Source organism: Centroberyx affinis, unplaced genomic scaffold (assembly GCF_046629955.1).
Source record: "Centroberyx affinis isolate AG114_WGS23_722 - 3 ecotype Tasmania unplaced genomic scaffold, CSIRO-AGI_Caff_v1 ptg001104l_1, whole genome shotgun sequence".
Classification (NCBI taxonomy): domain Eukaryota; kingdom Metazoa; phylum Chordata; class Actinopteri; order Beryciformes; family Berycidae; genus Centroberyx; species Centroberyx affinis.
The window spans coordinates 175,633-194,181 of NW_027279647.1; the positions used below are offsets into that span (position 1 = coordinate 175,633).

At 43.0% G+C, this 18,549-nt stretch overlaps 1 protein-coding gene across 1 annotated transcript in view; it reads right to left on the minus strand.

Annotated features, from left to right (window-relative positions):
• Positions 1-18,303, minus strand: part of pcdh17 (protocadherin 17) — a 55,470-nt gene extending 37,167 nt beyond the window's left edge. Inside the window, exon 1 of the mRNA XM_071523688.1 lies at positions 15,623-18,303. Coding sequence (XP_071379789.1) covers positions 15,623-18,118 — 2,496 coding nt within the window. The 5' untranslated portion in view covers positions 18,119-18,303. The remainder of the gene's footprint in view (positions 1-15,622) is intronic.
• Between the last annotated feature and the right edge of the window lie 246 nt (positions 18,304-18,549).

Sequence of the window (18,549 nt, forward strand, 5' to 3'; positions counted from 1 at the left end):
ATTGTTCTGTTTTTTTTGGTTTCTTTTTCCATTTTCATGGTATGCTGCACTCAAACTTCTGTCTAACTTCTTTGCCTTCCCCCCCAAAAAAGAAAAGAAAAAGCACCAATTGGTTTCTGTGATCAGCCATTTAGGTCCCATAAATTCCCAAAGGATCCCATAAATTCACAGTTCTACTCTAGAACTATGCCCATTTTTCCATTGATATATTTATTTAGAGGATAAATATGTGATTGCTCACTTCACACAGTTTGTGCACTATCTGTGAATTCCCCACATCAAGAAAAATAGTATGTAGTAAAAACAGGTGAAGAGTACAGTGTGCTCTTTTTCTTTCAACAAATGATTTTGCCGTCGAGTATGAATCCTTCAGCCTTAGAGTAAACAACCAGGCTCAATGAGCTCTCTAATACTCTAATGCGGTTATACTGGGCAGCTCCCAGGTGTGAACGTGTGTAATTGTATGTATGAAGCAGAGTGTTGCTGAAAAAGCGCACAGCAAACCCTCACTTCATAAATAAAGGTGAAGAAGAAGACTGAACGATAGCCGCTTGCTGCTTTGTGGACAATTGCCGCTAAAAGAGAAACCTCCTTCTGACTGACAGTTCGTCCTCGGAGACAACAACTCGCTCACCTCTCACTGAACTCAACCGAACTTTAGTGCCGCAAGTTTAATAGAAGCCAGATAAGCCATATAAAACCAACCATGTTCACATGCGTTAGAGCTGCCGTTGCCATTAAATATTGTGATTGTTCACTTTTCTTAGAAATACTATAGGGCGATTAATAAATTGCTGCTTTATCAGGAAGCTGGTGACTCAGGCTACTCTGATCCAACTCAACCTTGTCTCATCCTGTTAGTCATGGTTTGCCATAATTCATAACTGCACTGCATTATATTTTTTGTGTTCATGCTAGTTTGGTGGGAATGAGGGCTTTTTTTCTCATTAAATAGGGATAAGTAGCACTTTGGAGGTTTTCATATACAGTAGCATCATCAGCATGACCTCTCCCTTTCATATTTATTGCTCACCAGCAAAGATGCAATATTCATAATTAATATGCAGCCACTGATATTGATGCATATTATTTTGGTTGGTCATATTATGTCTGTAGAGATGCCTACTTAAGAGCCCAGTGGAGATGAATCCAGTCGTTACGGCGGTATTACTTTCTTTTAGCATCCTCCAACTCAATAGAACCACTCCATGTGAGGGAGAATGCCACACACTGAAAGAGTTCACTTGCTATTCAAACCACTGAGTAGGTGAGTCAAATCATTATAGGTGAAAAGCAGGAGAGGTGAGAAACAAAGACGAAAGAGAGAAAAGGGGGGATGCAGGGCAGAGGGAGGGCTGGAGTGGCGGAGTTTGTCTCTCTTCATCATCAGAGACGAGACAAAAACACCACTTCAAAGCTGATTTACTCCAACCTGCACCGTTACTGCTTCTTTATTATTCCTATTGAGGAAGAGCACAAGCATGCATAGACAACAACTTCTTTTCTGTCTACAAATCACTACTTTGGTCACACTTCTAAGGTAGCTTCCTTATGTACAAGTGGGAAAGCTGGTTTAAAATAGAATTGCATTTGACTTTCAGAGCAGCTGCCTTGGAAGAGTGCTATGAAAGAGTCCATCAGTTTGCTTTCTCTGTTTCTAAAGCTGCTTATGCAGAGCTCATTCATCCTTCATAGCGATGTTTGTCATTTAATTTTGGAGACTAAATTACTTTTAAAGAGCATGGGGAAAAAAATCCATGAACGGATAAACAGATAAACAGACCCCGAGTCTGAGAGCTGGTCAACAAAGCGTTGTTAAACTCCATTCTTAAGCCTGTCATTATCATCTTGAGAATCAACTCACGTAGAAAATAATAAAGTGCAAACCTCCCGAGAGCGCACATCCTTGAACTCTTTCTCTCTTGCTCTCTGTCTCTCTCTCACACACACACACACTCGCACTACAGGTGCTGGAGATCTTACACTCTACAAAGAGCCTATTTTGTGATGCATGAAAATCAAGTGATGGGCTAAACTAAATCCTGCATAAACAAAACGCCTCAGAAGGCACATCTTAATAAGCATACAGTAATACAGAATAATCTGTTTACCACAAATTACAAAAAAATATAAAATAATCTGTTTTTAACTCCTATGCATGTAATTGATTTGCTAATGGACTGATTAAGCCATTATTGGATGAATCATCCTTATCTAACTAAAGGATAACGTTACCCACAAACCCTTGTAATGTTGACCACCATCCCCTAAGGGAAAGATTACAATACGCTGCCACATTGAAAACACAACTGTGGCTCCAGACTCCAGCAACCTGTCAAATGATTTTATTTTGTTTGTTTGTAAATAACGCAAATTTTATTCTGTCCGTATTAGATGAGCGTTTCCATTACGGAACCCATATCAGTATGACAGCACACAATACAGGGATGGAAATTTAAACTGGCTGCTCACCACCTGCAATTAGATTTCTTGTCAGGCAAGCTGAATCTGAAGATCAATAAAATAGCATGTGAGTAGCAAAATTAATTTCAAGTTCATAATTGTAGCACTGGCACAATTTGGTGCAATTGCAATATTTAGCTGTAGACTAAAATCTCAGTGAAATGGTAAGAATGAAAAAACACATTGTGGTCTAAACATTCAAGGAGGGATACTGTTGGAAAAAATATAGTTTTCACGTGTTAAGCTGTTTTACTTAGCACGCTGCATAGGGCTTTTTAAATTAAATCAAAACAAATTATGCCAAAATATCTAATGAACTAAAGACTGGTGAAAATCTTCTTCGAACAAACAATTACAGTGAAGACAGGGATGTAATTAAGTTCAGACATGCTGTGGGTGAAATGCCCTTCTAACCAAAGCCTATTTTTATCCTTGCTGGATTGATGACAGGAAAACTAGAGTTTCCTTTAATCACCGTGAGTTAAGGCAAATAATACTTGAAATGCCACAGGTTCAAAAACAGCTCATTACCTTTGTCATATGTCACGTCTGTCTCTCCTACCCATCCTGTCACTCTCGACAGTACTGTAGGCTATAGGCTATATTCTAAAGCAGAAACGCCGGAAAAACAATCTTTAAAAAAAAAAAAAAATGAAGACAAACTGAACAAAAATGGAATGTCCACATAAAAGGCTTACCAATCCCAAGAATGAACTTCATTAAAGAGCTCCGAGTTTGAAAGAGTAAGAAATGAAAAAAAATATTTTAAAAGAAAACTGCAGATTAAGTATAAATCCATATAACCTCCAGATATTTGAACATTAGTCCCAAATATTAAACATGGCTGGCTGGGGGTTTAAGAAGTGAGCGAGAACCCCGCCATAATCCTCCGCTACCGGTCTGAGGAATTGGTCACTGGCGGCAAGGTGTGGGTGTTGGGGGGTGACGGCGGACGGCGGGTCGAACAGGGGATGTTTCTGTATTGCGCACAGGTTGGAGATGGCATTTAGTGAAGTGAATCGATAGAACCGTCTTTGACGAGGACGCTCCGAAACAGCTGAGCGAGAACAACATGACTCACCAGCTTTTCATTAATTTTCAAGCGGCTCCGAGGTGGAACACACAATCGGATATGCTTATTTAAGGACACAAACATACATGAATGTACATTAGTGACATTGCGTGAGTGTGTGTGTGTGTGTGTGTGTGTGTGTCCTAAGCCATTACTATTATGTGCAGTGGCACCTGTATACAATGCAATATAATGAGCAAATTCAAGGGTATATGCCAGGACAGAAACCATTAAACACAACAGGATTCGGAGATGAAGTAAGAAATCTTCCTAAATCACACTCCACTGGACAGCTGTAACAGGTCCTGATCTTGTTTCTTCAAAAACCCCTTTGCTCGGTCCCAAATTGAAAAGGGCAAGAGGCATTCCCTCTCCTCTCCTCTCCTCATTTTTAACGTCTGTTAATTTGACTCGCAGAGATTCCTAGGTGCTGTTATAGTTGCAAAATTATCATCTGTGATATTACTTTGGTATGGCTGCGTTTCCAACCAGCTTTGTCTCTTCAAAATGCAACACAGAGACAACAATTCGCCAGCCAATTCACTCTCAGCTGCCATCTCTGAAGCCAGCTCAGAGGAAACTTTTCTGCTGTGAAGAGGAGGGGCGACAGACAGTGCGTTTGTTCTCCTATCAACACGATCCATATCTGTGGCGGTTTGGCCCCAGGGGTAAATGATAAATGTAGCTTTTGGCATAGATATTTATTCCAACACACAAAAATCCCTAACACAGCAGTTTGCCAGCTCTCCTAAAATAGCACTGTTGTTTTCCCCCCTTCTTGAGACGTTTTGTGTACACATATTTAACCAGCTGGTCTGGGCAGCTACAACTGGGATCAGTCCTGTGTGGAATTATTGGTACAGGAAAAATTTAATCTTTAGTGAAAGGGGACAACAGGCTTTAATTGATTTTAAATAATTTGTATATATCTGGAAATGTGAGGAAAGCAGGGATAAAGAGAGAAAGGGTTTCCATATGTGGTCTCGGTGTGTACACTAATCATAAGGTCTTTGCTCGTTGATAGCTACAACAGCTTTGCCGTTCCATAGTCTTGAGTCAGCGTTGACCTCTCTTCACCCTAATTAATCCAAAACCAGCTCAGCGCATGTAAAAACCAAAGCTGTTACAGAGGTAATATGCCTAATCATACACATACTGTATAAACACGCATATTGTCACTGTCGGATGAAAACCTCACATCTCCCAAATATCTGCTTTTCAGGAACTGAGAAAAAAATACTGCCTTGTTTTCAGATTGACCATCATGCATTTTAGAGTTTAGCCAACGAGTTTATTGAGGTAATTATATATCTTAAGAACGTTGGTAACAAAATAATTACGTTTGGAGGATGCAATGATCTGGGGTTTTTTTGGGGGGTTTTTTTACCGATATGATTGTTTTTCCAAAATGGATTTATACTGAAGAAACAGAAGAACACAAGCCTATCCTAATATCTGACACCATCTGCGACATGTCAGTACCAGTCTTCATTGATGGCTAGTCTCTTTTAGACAGTCTTTAGCTATTCTGCCAGTTTGGTGCCCACTGCACTTGATCTACAGCAATCTTTTCATGACCTATTACTGCCTGTGTGCACAATATCAGAGAATGAGGCAGCACTTAACGATTTTGTTTCAGTAAAAGAAGCATTTATAATAAAAATGAAGCTAAATGAAAAAAAGCATATTCATCTGTTAGATCTACTATGTTTTTCCTCTTTAGATATGGATTTATTAAAAAACTAGAAATAACCGCCTCGTGGTTGTATGCCTCCACCAACAAGTCAAGTTGCAGTTTACATCCATGTCTGTCCAGACTCATAAAATATATGTATTTTCAGTTTTCATGTATTCCAGTGAATAATTTCCAGTGAGAAACATGCTGTCTTCACTTAGAGACTATTTTTACAGAGGAGTACAGAGGACTGATAGAGAGCTTCATCGCATGGTGCAAAGACAATCACCTGAAGCTCAATATCAGCAAAACCAATGAGCTTGTGGTGGACCAGAAGAACAGGAGGCCCCCTGTCCTGGTTGTCGTCTTTTGTGAAGTCACAGTGACCTTGACCTTTGACCTTTGACCACCAAATTCGAATCAGTTCATCTTTGAGTCCAAGTGGACGTTTGTGCCAGATGTAATGAAATTCCCTCCAAGCGTTCCTGAGATATCACGTTCACGAGAATGGGACGGACGTGAGGTCAGTGACCTTGACCTTTGACCTTTGACCACCAAAATCTAATCACTTCATCCTTGAGTCCAAGTGGACGTTTGTGCCAAATTTGAAGAAATTCCCTCAAGGCGTTCCTGAGATGTTCACGAGAATGGGACGGACGGACGGACAACCCGAAAACATAATGCCTCCGGCCACGGCTGTCGCTGGCACGGAGGCATACAAATAATTAGATTCATGACTTAATGCAATATTATGATCAAACAAATTTCCAAACAAATAATTCACTCATTTGAGAAGATTTTTAATTTGAAAGCGAGCCTGTGCCCTTCACTGTTTGGAGCAATTCAAGTATCTGAGTGAGCATGTCAGTCCATTTAAGTTTTTCTGCCCATTCAGACTGATATTATTTAGTCCTCTTATCTAGCATTTGTATCAAAATTGACTAGTGAAGCGAGCGATTCATAACGTAGTGTTAAAATAAGAACATCCACAAAAAGTGCTCCAGTTTGTGGGCTAACAAGAGAGAGAGACAGAGGAGACAGAGACAGAGAAAGAGAAAGAGAGAGAGAGAGAGACAGAGAGAGACAGAGAGAACTCATAAACAAAAAGATAAAAGAAGAAAATTATTCCATTTGAATTGTTCCAGGAAGCACAGTTCCATGGATGAAAGGATTTCAGATATTTCCCAAAAGCCCAGAATTGAGAGGTTAGACACTGACACACACACACACAGACACACAGAATGCACGCACACATATGTTTAATATCAATACATGCACATACACTCATATATCTACACACACCTGCGCTCTCTCTCTGTGTCTCTCTCTGTCACACACACACCCACACATACACAGCAGCAGATGGACTACGTCTGGTTTCACTTCAAGGTGACCTATCTGTGTGTATCGGGTCAGTGGTGATGAGGTATTTGAGCAGAGGAGGGGGCAGGCGCAGGAGCGACAGGGGAAGGGAGGGATTGTGTCCGTACACCTGGGTAAAAACTGACAGAAAAGGCTTTGGGTTAATGCTGTGTTGTCAAAGCGCTGGGCAGCCAGCTCCTTTCAAACTCTTTTAAGTGTGTCCATGCTGCATTAAGAATCTGTCAGGCTAGCTTTAGCATTAATCAGAGGGCCCACAGAAGAAACAATCGCACATAATCTCAAGCTCTAAACCCCACTGACCTTCCCTTCAAATGCACAGATAAACTCCCCTTCAAACCTCAGTCATTTAAAGACTGTTTTTTTCTTCCCTCTCTGCTCTCCCTCACTTCTCTCTTGCTCTCCCTCCCCTGTAGCCCATCTGATTGGTTCCTCCCACAGCAGCACCCATGTCTCTCCACCTGGGAATACATCAGCTCAGCATGTCAGTGTGACCTCAAAGACAACGCATGGAGGCAATGTGAGAGAGGGGTTCATTTCACCCCATCAATCTGGAAATAGGAGAGGAGAGGAGAGGAGAGGAGAGGAGAGGAGAGGAGAGGAGAGGAGAGGGAAAAGGGGAAGGAGCGGAGAGGAGAGGAGAGAAAAGGAGGAGGAGAGGAGGGAAAAGGAGGTAGAGAGGAGAGGAGAGGAGAGGAGAGGAGAGGGAAAAGGAGAAGGATAGGAGAGGATAAGGGCAGAATATTTGAGCTCCATTCATCATGTCAACAGCGTTGAGTGTGTATAAATAGCAAGATCTGTTCAGAGTTATCATTGAGCCGACGCCTCCATCGTGGTACTTCATTTATTAAGACTGCGTGCGGATCGATGCAGCAGACATATACACTCTGCACTGGTGACGAGATAATCTCATCATCATGAATTTGGCTTGGGTCGTCAGTAACATGAGCAATTGCAACGCTTATCTGAGATGACAAGAGCAGAAGGAAAGAGGGGGAATCAGAAAAGGAAAGGAGTGGGGGCGAGGGAGGGGGAAAGAGAGAGAGAGAGGGAGAGGGGTGGGGGGAGAGAGAAAGAGAGAGAGGGAGGGGGGGGGGGGTTGCTTGAAGTGTACCCGAGTTCTTTCAGCAAATAATGCTCAAAGCCATAGATAATAAAATATTTCTGCACCAAACAGAGCTTAGATCAATAAGAAGTGGAGCGGACCAGCAATTGATCTGAATGCTAAAGGCCCCAAAAAGATTTCTCTCCAAGACGAAGACCCAGTGAGGGGCCTATTGAGCACAACTGTGTAGTACAATAGAAAGAGACTAGACCAGCCAAATATACTATTTTCAATATGGCATTAGCACTCGGCATCACCACTAGTACCCTGAAGAGCAGGCACAGCCAAACGATTTGACGACAGATCATGTGTGCCCACCACTTAGTGAGCCTTTTGTTTAGGAAACAACGTCTGAGAGTGCCGACTCATTCTGCTCTGTTGCCACAAACAGATAACAGCCGGCGCAAAACACAGTGCCTGTCAATTCCCCTCAGACACATACAAGGCCTGAGACACGGGAGTCAGATTTCAAACTGCGCTACAAATATAAGGGGAAACAAAAGAGGCAGTGGGATCTCTCCTATTAGATAGCGACAGGCCTTCTCAGACACAGCAGTGTGCGCGCACACACACACACGCACGCGCACACACGCACGCACACACACACACACACACACACAAACACACATGCTGGTAGGATACACTGAGCAGAAAATGTTCCTCAAATTGCTATTCCATCCAGATTGGATACTGCAATGTTATCTAATGTTTGGGTAATTTTGGGGGGCATTAAACCTGTTTTACAATGCTTTGTTTTGACAAGTAGTTAGATGAGATTAGACCAAATGAGATGGTATTCATGGTATATTCCTCTGATCAATTAATCACATAATAATGAAGCTGAAGTTGTGTTGTATTGTATAAGACAAAGAGAAAGTGAAAGAATGAGAGAGAAAGAGAGACAGAAATCATACTAATGAGGGAGAAGGTGAGAGGAGATTCACATAACTCATTCTTTTAGCTCTGTGTTGTCTCTACAGCACATGCCTAGGGGGCACAGTGAAGGAGGATGTGGCAGAAATAAAAGCTCTCTCAGGTTGGACTGGCGCCAAGACACAGCAGAGCTAGTTCCACTTTGTTTGACTTTGAAAGTGTTTGATTTACAGCAAGGAGACCCAGCTGCTGGCAGTTCAAAGAATACATCGCCATGCCATGTACACCCATGTAGCCTTCTTTGTGCGGTGCCTCTCAGTGCATATTACCATGAGGTCGGTCCTATCTGCACCCATCTACAGCTCTGAATCCAACACCCTGCTGCTCAAAGCGGTAAGTCTGAGGACCCCAGGGGGCATCTAAGAGCCCTCGGGGTGTATGTGGCCCCTACGGGGAGGCCCATTCAAGACTAAAGGAAGAGCGAGGCTTGTGCTTCAGAGCACAGCTGGTGGTAGGACAAGTGCATGTGTGCGTGTGCACGTACGTACACACATACACAGACACATGGCGGCTGAATCTTAGCTGGATCCCTCCACTGTCTGGAAGGTAATATTTTGTTCTGTTTTTTTGTGCCCTCTGTTGATGATAGGTTGGCCCCTGTGCGTGTTGTTTGAGCCAGATCCACCAAGGTCAAAAGGTTCAAAACCCCCTGAGGGCCGTGCACAAAAAATATACAAGTTGCTTTCTATGTAGATTAGAGGTAGATTCCTGCACATTTTCCTAGAAAACAGAGCATTCTCAATGGATCTATTTTAGAAAGAAAACACACTACAGTGAAAGGTTTGTCAAGTACAGAATGTACATATCCATCTGAGGTGTAGGCGGTATTTGCAATGTTACAGAATTGTGTGCAACTCGCAGTATCAGCAAGGTCAGGAAAACAAGACTAACTGTCACATAAGAAAACAGTCACAACAGACAAAATGCCTGGCAATGTAGCAAAAGCAGTCATGCTTTCAACAGTGTTCTAATAATGTAATGGATAAATCCACCCGAAATAATTACGATTCAGATAAGGACTTGGTTCTAAACCACTTTGGATGCCAGTCTGCCTGTGGAACGAAAACTGAGTTAAACATCACTTCTAATCAAACAAAATGACATAATTTCAAGCTCTGGTATCAGTGAATCAGGCAAATGACTCTTCAGCGGATTCCTGATGAACCATTTTTCTGTCTGATGCCCTCACCACAACACACACATACACACCACTCACACTCAAACACACATACACACACACATTAAAATGCAAAAGTGAATGCGCGCTGAAAATCCACAGTCTTATTATAGTGCCCATGTCATCTCCAATACACTGCCTCCTATTGACCAAGCAAATTGGTTTAATGTGCCTGGCCAATCTGGCCATCTCAGAGGTCAAATTGTGGTCTCATATCCTGTTCCTCTTTCTCCACACTGCAAAAACTGAATTCTTTTGTTAAAAGGTCGGGAGGTCTGTTCAAATAATTTAATATGTGAACTACACAGCACAGATACGGCTTTGTTACCATATAAATGCACAACAGCGCTGGCTGAAACTATTTTTAGTGGCTGTCAAATTTTCACTCTGTCTAACTTTTATACATTCTATAGGAATGAGTGAATTACTGAATGATTGAGTCTATGCATCTATGTATTTATCTGTGTATTTTTGCATGTATCAATGTATGTATCTATCCATCTGTCAATTCAGTCATTCCTCTGCAGAGTTTGACCCTACAGTAGTTTGCTAAGTGTTACAGGAAGAAGTCTGTCTGGTGGTGGGGATAGTCAAAGGCCTACATGCTTTATATTCAATTATTCATCAGGGTTACTTGGATTTTGAGAACTTGTAATAAATAAAACATTCACTTCCACTGCTGCCTCCAATCTCATACAAACTTTCAGTGTACTTGCACTATGTATCTGCAAATGGGCTATTAATTGTGAAAATCTTGGAAGAAGTGCACTGAATTCTCAGCCTGAGCCTGTCTCACTTTTTTCCATGGGGATGCAGGGCGAATTAAAGATTAAAAGTGAGGGTACAACAGAAAGACGATATAGTTTATTTCTACCAGAGGAGATTTTTTTTTCTGTCCTGCTATCGGAAATTTAAAATGTTTCATCTCCGCTCAGGACATCTCTCAATTCTCTCTCTTATAACACACTGCAAATTCTGTTAGACAGATGCGTCTGTAGTAGCAAAGAAAGCAAATGAAGAAGAGTCGGTGGAAAAACATCAACATGAAAAGCAGATTATGCAAAATGGAACGATGAATGCTCATATTCTGGTTATTTAATATTGGAGTTTCTGTTTCCCACTTACCCTGTCTTCTGCCCTCCTCTTCCCCCCATGTTCACAAATATGTAGCAGAAGATCTCGGATGTTTATCATGACATCTTCCACTTGCCTCTGATTTGTTAAACGCTATGATTTATTAATGGAAGGGGAAGCAAATATAGCTGCTGTGTTGTGCTCTGCGCTACTCTGCTCGTACTGGTGCATCTGTACTGAAAGAGAGACAAACACCCGTGCAAACACCATAGCCAAAAAAAAACGACGACAACAATAATGGTTGCTAATAAATGAAACATTCAACGACAAAATTTTTCTGCTTTGGCTATATAGAGATAACATAATTCACCGCTGGTCCCCAGAGCAACATTTGGAGGCCTGACTGCACTTCCCTTTCAGTAGTATCTATCATGTGAGCTTAGGGGAGATGAAGAAAAATAAAACTGCCCATTAATAATTCAGAATTTCAGCGTGTAGTGTTATGTACAGTAGCAGCAGGTTTATTTGAGAAAATATGAAGATACACCCCAAGGCTAGCCGATAAAGTCTTTTTAATGTACTGGCAAGCTAAAATAAAACAAATCTGGCCTAGTGGCCCAGAAGAGCTCGACTGGGGGACAGAGTACACAAATTACACATGCCTTCTTGAACTGTCTCTCATTTCTATAAATGACTCTGTGCACTGAGTTCCTGCGCTGCTCAGCCCCGTCTGCAAGCAGGCTCCAGTACATACAGGTTTACCAAACTCACTGTATAGAAAGATATAGAGCAGTGGAGTTATCTAAAGATGAAGGGAGAGGGAGAAAAATGAAATAAAGAGCGCTTTTCTATTCATTGCCTCAATGGCCATTGAAGTGTGGGAGCAATTTCAATACAATATAGAGCAGAGGCTCTGATAAGTCCTTTCGGCAGGATCCTTAAAAACAGCCCAAGCCCAGATAAGTGTGTGTCTCTGTATGTGTGTGTGTGTGTGTGTGTGTGTGTGTGTGTGTGTGTGTGTGTGTGTGTGTGTGCGCTGAAGGAAGGGTGTTTCAAGGCTCGGACAAATGCAAGATTGTCACGCTCATAGAAGAGAGGGGCTCTGTCACGGAGACTGCCAGCTAAAGGCTTAAATCACATGCCTGGAATACACAATGACTTCATACACACAAACACACATACACACACACACACATGTACACACATCACAATCTCCCTAAATTATGCAGAGTAAGACCATTCCTGGAAGCATCCATATTCAACATCTGCTCAAGCTGCATTGTTGGCATGCATGTGATCAACCTAAACAGATCAAAGGAGTGAAAAATCTATCTTATATATTGTGCATAGCGCTGCTTAAATGGTCACAATCACACATCTTAGCTGCTTTTTCCAGCCTTGTTTAAATCTAGACAATGGGTTTTTGGCTGCCAGTCAATTTGAGAACCGTCATTTCAGTGCCTGAATCTATTACAAAGTGTTATATGCAACTTCTGCATGACTGTTGTAATTTATATGCAATGACACTATGAAAGAATTATGGATAACATAGGATCAAAAAAATTGTCTTGATAAATTCAGTGATTCAATGCCATTCACAACATGTGGGAGAAAAAGAGGCAGGGAATTCAAGAAAGAGTTAGTGTAGATTTCATGTCTTCAGTTTATGTATTTATCTCTGACATTTGTATTTCACTAGAGCAGTAAGAACCTTCTTAAGTCAGCGGAGAGACTAGAACCCCTTTTCTCCTTAACACCCTCTCCTCAATGCCACTCTATCAAGGCAGATTGTCGCCACCTAAAGGAAGCTTTTATAGCCTTTCTGTCTTTCCCTTGCCTCTGTACCACCTGCACCATATTAACATGGATGGTCTCCCACTGAGACAGGATTCTGTTTAATTAGGGTTTTGTACCTAATCAAATTACAACACTCTTATCAAAACAAATCAATGTGGTGATTTAGGGGCCATTTAAATGTCATGACACAGAAGCCATACTATGTTTGGTAACTGAGTGTGTACCGTGAGGGCAGCTTCTCTCTGAAGATAGCAAAGGAGAAACTTATAAACCAGTCGGAGGGCCACAGCCCGCCCGGCACAGCTGCTGAAGCCAAACGTAATGCGGGACAAAATCCTCAAACGTATTCGAGACAGAGTGGGCGCAGGCTCACTCTTTGGAGCGAATTACTGAAATCCCTTCTTCCTGAGCATTGAGGAATTTTGCACCGGATTGGTTTTAACCTTGATTCCACAGTAAGTAATACCCTTCAACGCCTTAAGCGGAATTAGGCATCATTACGTATCATCCATCTCCTTACCCCAGGAATTCTCTTTACAAATGAAATGAAGCTCTCCACTGGGCCTGGTGCTGGCACAGTGGTGACAATGATAAGGCCAGCAGAGCTCTGCTGATATGTTCCTATTATTCCCCTCTCCCAGCTAGAGCACAAGCCCAGCCTGTCTGCCAGTGCACCACTATAAAACATCATTAGAGGCCAGCAGCCGTGTGGAGAGAGACTGGGAGTTGCATGCTGCTACAGTTGCCCTACTAGGTGCAGATGAAGACAGCAACGCTAAGGTGCCCTTGTGAAACTGACTGAGCGGGGGATATGCTCTCTCGCTTTATCTATCTCTTTATTTATTTTTCCTATTTAGCCTCTCCTCCCCTGGCAACTGTAGTGACAGATAGGCTGAGAGGCCTTGGGATCGATGGAAGGGGAATTCTGTCTTTGTTTCCTGACATTTTTCCCATAGCCACTCTTCTCTGACTCAGGTTACTTACTGTCCACACGAAGAGAGAGGGGAAAGAAGCAGGGTGGGGGGGAGGAAACGGATACGCTTCTGTACGTCTTTAGAAGAAATCTGATGCCCCAGGCCATCTCCCTCTACACAGGTTTCTGTTGAATAATACAATAGAGCACCCTGCGCGCCTGATGCGTCGAGGGGACCCTCTGTAAACAACAAGACACCAAGGAATGTGTTGTTGCTGCTCCTACTTGTTTTCCCTTTGACTGTCTGAAGGAGGAGCGAAAAGGAAGTGCACAAAACGGGCGCACGGCGGCTTCACACAGCCTAATTCATCATGGCTACATTAGGAGAGAGACAGCCTGCAGAATGGACCAGCAATTATTCTGTCCCTCTGATTAGGAAGCCTTAACGGTCTTTGTGCTGACCCTTGCCCTATGCAGCTGGCTCATAATAGAAGCAGGGCTGAGACTGAGAGTGGGAACAACAGACAGTGGCCTTCCTCCCTGGTGGGAACATGTCACATATGATCACAGTCATCCTCACATCCACGTCCAGAGCAAATGGTGGGATAAGATAGCAGATAGCAGAGAGCCTAATAGAAAAGCTAATAGATACAGTCCATCACAATGTATTGGAAAGAATGACATACTTTAGTTCTACCAAATAATATCACGTCACAGACAGAACCGAATAACATAAGTGACCACAGATCTGTTATTTTATCACGTTACATTACATTAAGAACATTATATTATTTGTGAACAACAGGTGACATAAGACAAAGGGCTCAGCAGGCTCCAACTGCCCTTTATCTCAAATATTGCATACTTAGTGGTGTACACTTTGTCTTAAGTAGGACAATCCTAGTCTGACACGACAGACTTTAATGGGCTTAAGGCCAAAGAGACACAGAAGTTGTCACGTTAAGGCTTATACACCCAAGTACTCCCCACAAAGACATATAAAGTAAGTATAATCTGCTAATCTCTAGGAATTAAATTCACCAGAACTAGCCACAAAAATCATTAAAGCCATATAATTTTGTGAATGACCTCATGTTACTGCTGACATTATTTATGTGTACAGGTATGTATCACTGTAGCACATTAATTACAATATACCTTTTGAATTTTACTACAATAATTGGGAAAATTTGTCATAACAACCCAATTTAAATACAGATCTGATGAGTGAGCTTCTCATCCCGTGAAAATGCAAACAAAGCATTATTTTGCAACAAAATAGGAATGGGTGTTAACTTCACTCTTAATGATTAGCATGGCCAATATGGCTCTGTTTATGGAGATTTGCAACTCATCAACTACCAAGGACTGAATAAATCCACGGAATACTAACAAGGTTTAAGAGGGAAAATATGCAATATGAAGAAAACACTTGAAGTTCTTTATTGATTGAGCTCTTTCATTAGATTTAGCATGGCTGAATATATTTTTAACCACAGAAGCTAATTGTTGGATCATGATATTATAAGATAATGTAACACCTCTGTGGGAGCAGTCAATAGTTTATATTCAGTTGTCAAGACCTCCCTGCTGTTTCACACTTGCCTACTTGTAACTCAGCCCCTTGCAGACCTTTTTCTTCCACAGGAATGAATTGACAGTAATTCTATGTTTTATAAAAACGTCTGAATTAAAACTAATTTAAAATATCTGATGTCGGTTGTGTGACATCATACATCTTCCCAAATTTCAAAGATAACTGATTTTTGTTGATGTCACTGGCTCTGCTCTATGAGAGCTACTGAATGACTGTTTAATCCTTCTAATGCTCAGCCCCTCCTCCCTCCTTTTCTCTCTCTCTCTCTGAGCTCCTCTGCCTCTCTCAATCTGTTTTTTTCTTCTCTTTTTTTTATCATTCTTCAAAATAAGAGCCGAAAGTTGATATAGGAGATTGTTGGAGTTTTCTGAGGGTTACGATGTTGAAACGGTCTCACATTTTAAATAGTCAAGTAGAAGAATGTATTTTGTCTTACCTGTATGATGGACATGCGGTTAGTAGGTGTGTCTGTAGTGCTGGTGACTGGCCCTGTGAAGCTGGTGTGGCATCCCACGTGGCCTTGGGGCACGCTGAGGTTATTGGCAGTGGGTTTGAGGTACATGACCTCTGACCTTGGTGAGCTGAGTGGCAGGCGTGTCTGGTAGTCAAAGTACATAGGAGAGGTGGCCAAAGAGGGGCTGCTTACCACATTCATCACATTCATGGCATCTCGCTCCTCCACCTCGCTCTGCACCAGCATGATGTCGTTCTTGTTGATCTTCTTCTTCTTGCCTTTCCCCAGCTGTGGGTGCGAGTACTCTGCAATGCGACAATTATAGGTACGGATCTCCTTGTTTTCCCGCTTGCACTTGATTGCTATGGTCACCATGGCAGCCAGAAGCATGACGGAGATGATGCTGAGAGTGACAATGAGAGGCAGGGACATGTCCCAGTTGCGGTTCTCCTCATTGATGCGTGGCTCTCCACCAGGTAGAGGGCCGTTGTAAGCTTTGATGATGAGCCTGGCGGCAGCGGTGAGGGTTGGCTTGCCGTGGTCCATGACCCGGATGATCAGCTCCACGATGGGGCTCACATCCTCCCAGAACGGGTGGGCTGTTCGCACCTCCCCGGTCACCGGGTCGATCTCAAAAAGGTGCTCTTCATTGCCATCTGAGATCTCATAGGTGAGCCTCCCGCTCTCACCGTAATCATTATCCACCGCCCTCACTGTGGTAACAATGTAACCAACGCCTACATTACGAGGCACGTGGATCTCCGCTGTGTCGTTCTGGAGTAGCGGCAGAACAATGACGGGGATGTTGTCATTTACATCCAGAACACTGATGCGTACCGTAGTGTTGCTCTCCAGGTGAGGAGAGCCGGCATCTTTAGCAAGGATCTTAAAGTCAAAATATTTGATTTGCTCATAGTTGAAGGATCTCACAGCATAGATGGCTCCATTAGCAGCATTCACATTAACGTAGGTGTTGACATCACCTCCACTCACGTTGGAGTTGATAATGCTGTAGTACACTGTGCCATTCTGGCCTAGGTCTGGGTCGTGGGCTAGAACTGAACCCAGGAACTCCCCGGGGATGTTGTTCTCTGGGATCTGAAGGAGGTATACAGACTTGGTGAAGCGAGGAACATTGTCATTCTCATCCAGAATCTTTACGGTGAATGACTTTGTGGAGTTTAGAGGAGGGATGCCATTGTCTTTGGCCACAATGGTGACATTGTACTCATCCTGCACCTCTCTGTCCAGGGGCCTGTCTGTCACCACTGTGTAGAAGTTATCATAGTTCTCCTCCAGTTTAAAGGGGACATTACCCAGCACTCTGCACTGAAGCTGCCCATTCCTGCCTGAGTCCTTGTCTGTGACACGGACCAGAGCAATGACAGTGCCTGGGGGTGCTGCCTCGCTGATGGCCCCCTGTCTCACAGACACAAAGCCTATAGATGGCCAGTTATCGTTTCTGTCAAGCACTTTAACGGTGACTTTACAATGGCCGGGGATTGGATTGGGACCTAGATCCTTCGCCTGGACATCAATTTCAATAATTGGGCTCTCTTCGTAGTCAATTTCTCCCTGAATCTTTATGACCCCTGTTCTGGAATCTATGGAGAAGAGCTCCCGGATCCTCTCTGGGGCATAGCCACTAAAAGAATACACTACCTGTCCATTGTTGCCCTCATCAGGATCAGTGGCATTTAAATCGATCAGCACTTTACCAGGGGGTGAATTTTCAGGGATTTCCACAACATATGCGGGCTGATCAAACACAGGGCTGTTATCATTGGAATCAATAACTTTAACATTGATCTGCATGGTCCCTGACCGCGGATATTCCCCACCATCAGTAGCAGACAGAATAAGTGTGTGATGGCTCCGTTCCTCTCGGTCTAATGGTCGTTGAATAACTAACTCGGGGAACTTAGTCCCGTCCCCGCGGGATTTTACCTCCAAAGAAAATAGATTGTAGTCATCTCGCGTTATCTGATAGGTTTTCAGGCCGTTTTCCCCTGCATCCGGGTCGTGCGCGCTGGTCAGGGGAAAGCGCGTCCCCGGCGATGCGTTCTCAGAAATGTCAATATCAATCTGATCCGAGGGGAAAGTGGGCGAGTTGTCGTTGATGTCCTGAATATCTATTTTGATCATGCAGATCTCCTTGTCGTTGGCAAACACCTCCATGGAGAGCTGGCACTTGGGGTTTCTCCGACACAGTGTTTCCCTGTCGATGCGCTGCTTGGTGTACAGCAGTCCGCTCTGAGGGTCCACGTCGATGAGATGCGGGGCAGAGTTCTCCAGCACCCTAAAGTTGGCTTTCTTACCCTGTCCCTGCCCCGTCTGTTCGAGTCCGAGTCTGGCATCTTTGGCAATGTTCCCAATCACTGTCCCCGGACCCTGTTCCTCCGGGACAGAGTAATTCAAGTTTTTCAGCGTCAGGGCTTGAGCCCATAAGAGAAGGAAAAAGAAAATAGAAAGATACATCCCCCCGTTCCGTTTAAGAGCGCTTATAATTTGTGATGTGTTTACGCTTCCTTCGACCTGTTGATATGCCGACCAAATTTGGTATTTCTTTTATTCATGATCAAACGAACAGTTCTGTTCATCATGTGAGGCCTTGGTAATCGTCTTCGCGGATTGTCTTTTTGCGCCTTCTGTGTCTCTGTATCCTTCTCTCTTCCAGCAATCTGTGGTGCTGAGCACCTAATTTATATTCAGCTGAGCGCCCAGACTCATTTGAGCAATAATCGCAATCCGGTCTCCACCAAACAGAATAGTCATTGTAAGTGTTCACTCATACCACCTAAGAAAGAAAATAGAAAAGAATATATATGTCGATTAGTCAAACAAATAAAAAGAGGCTGAGCTACACTTGCCATTCTGCCAGTAAGAAATCAGATCCACCGCTGAGCCAA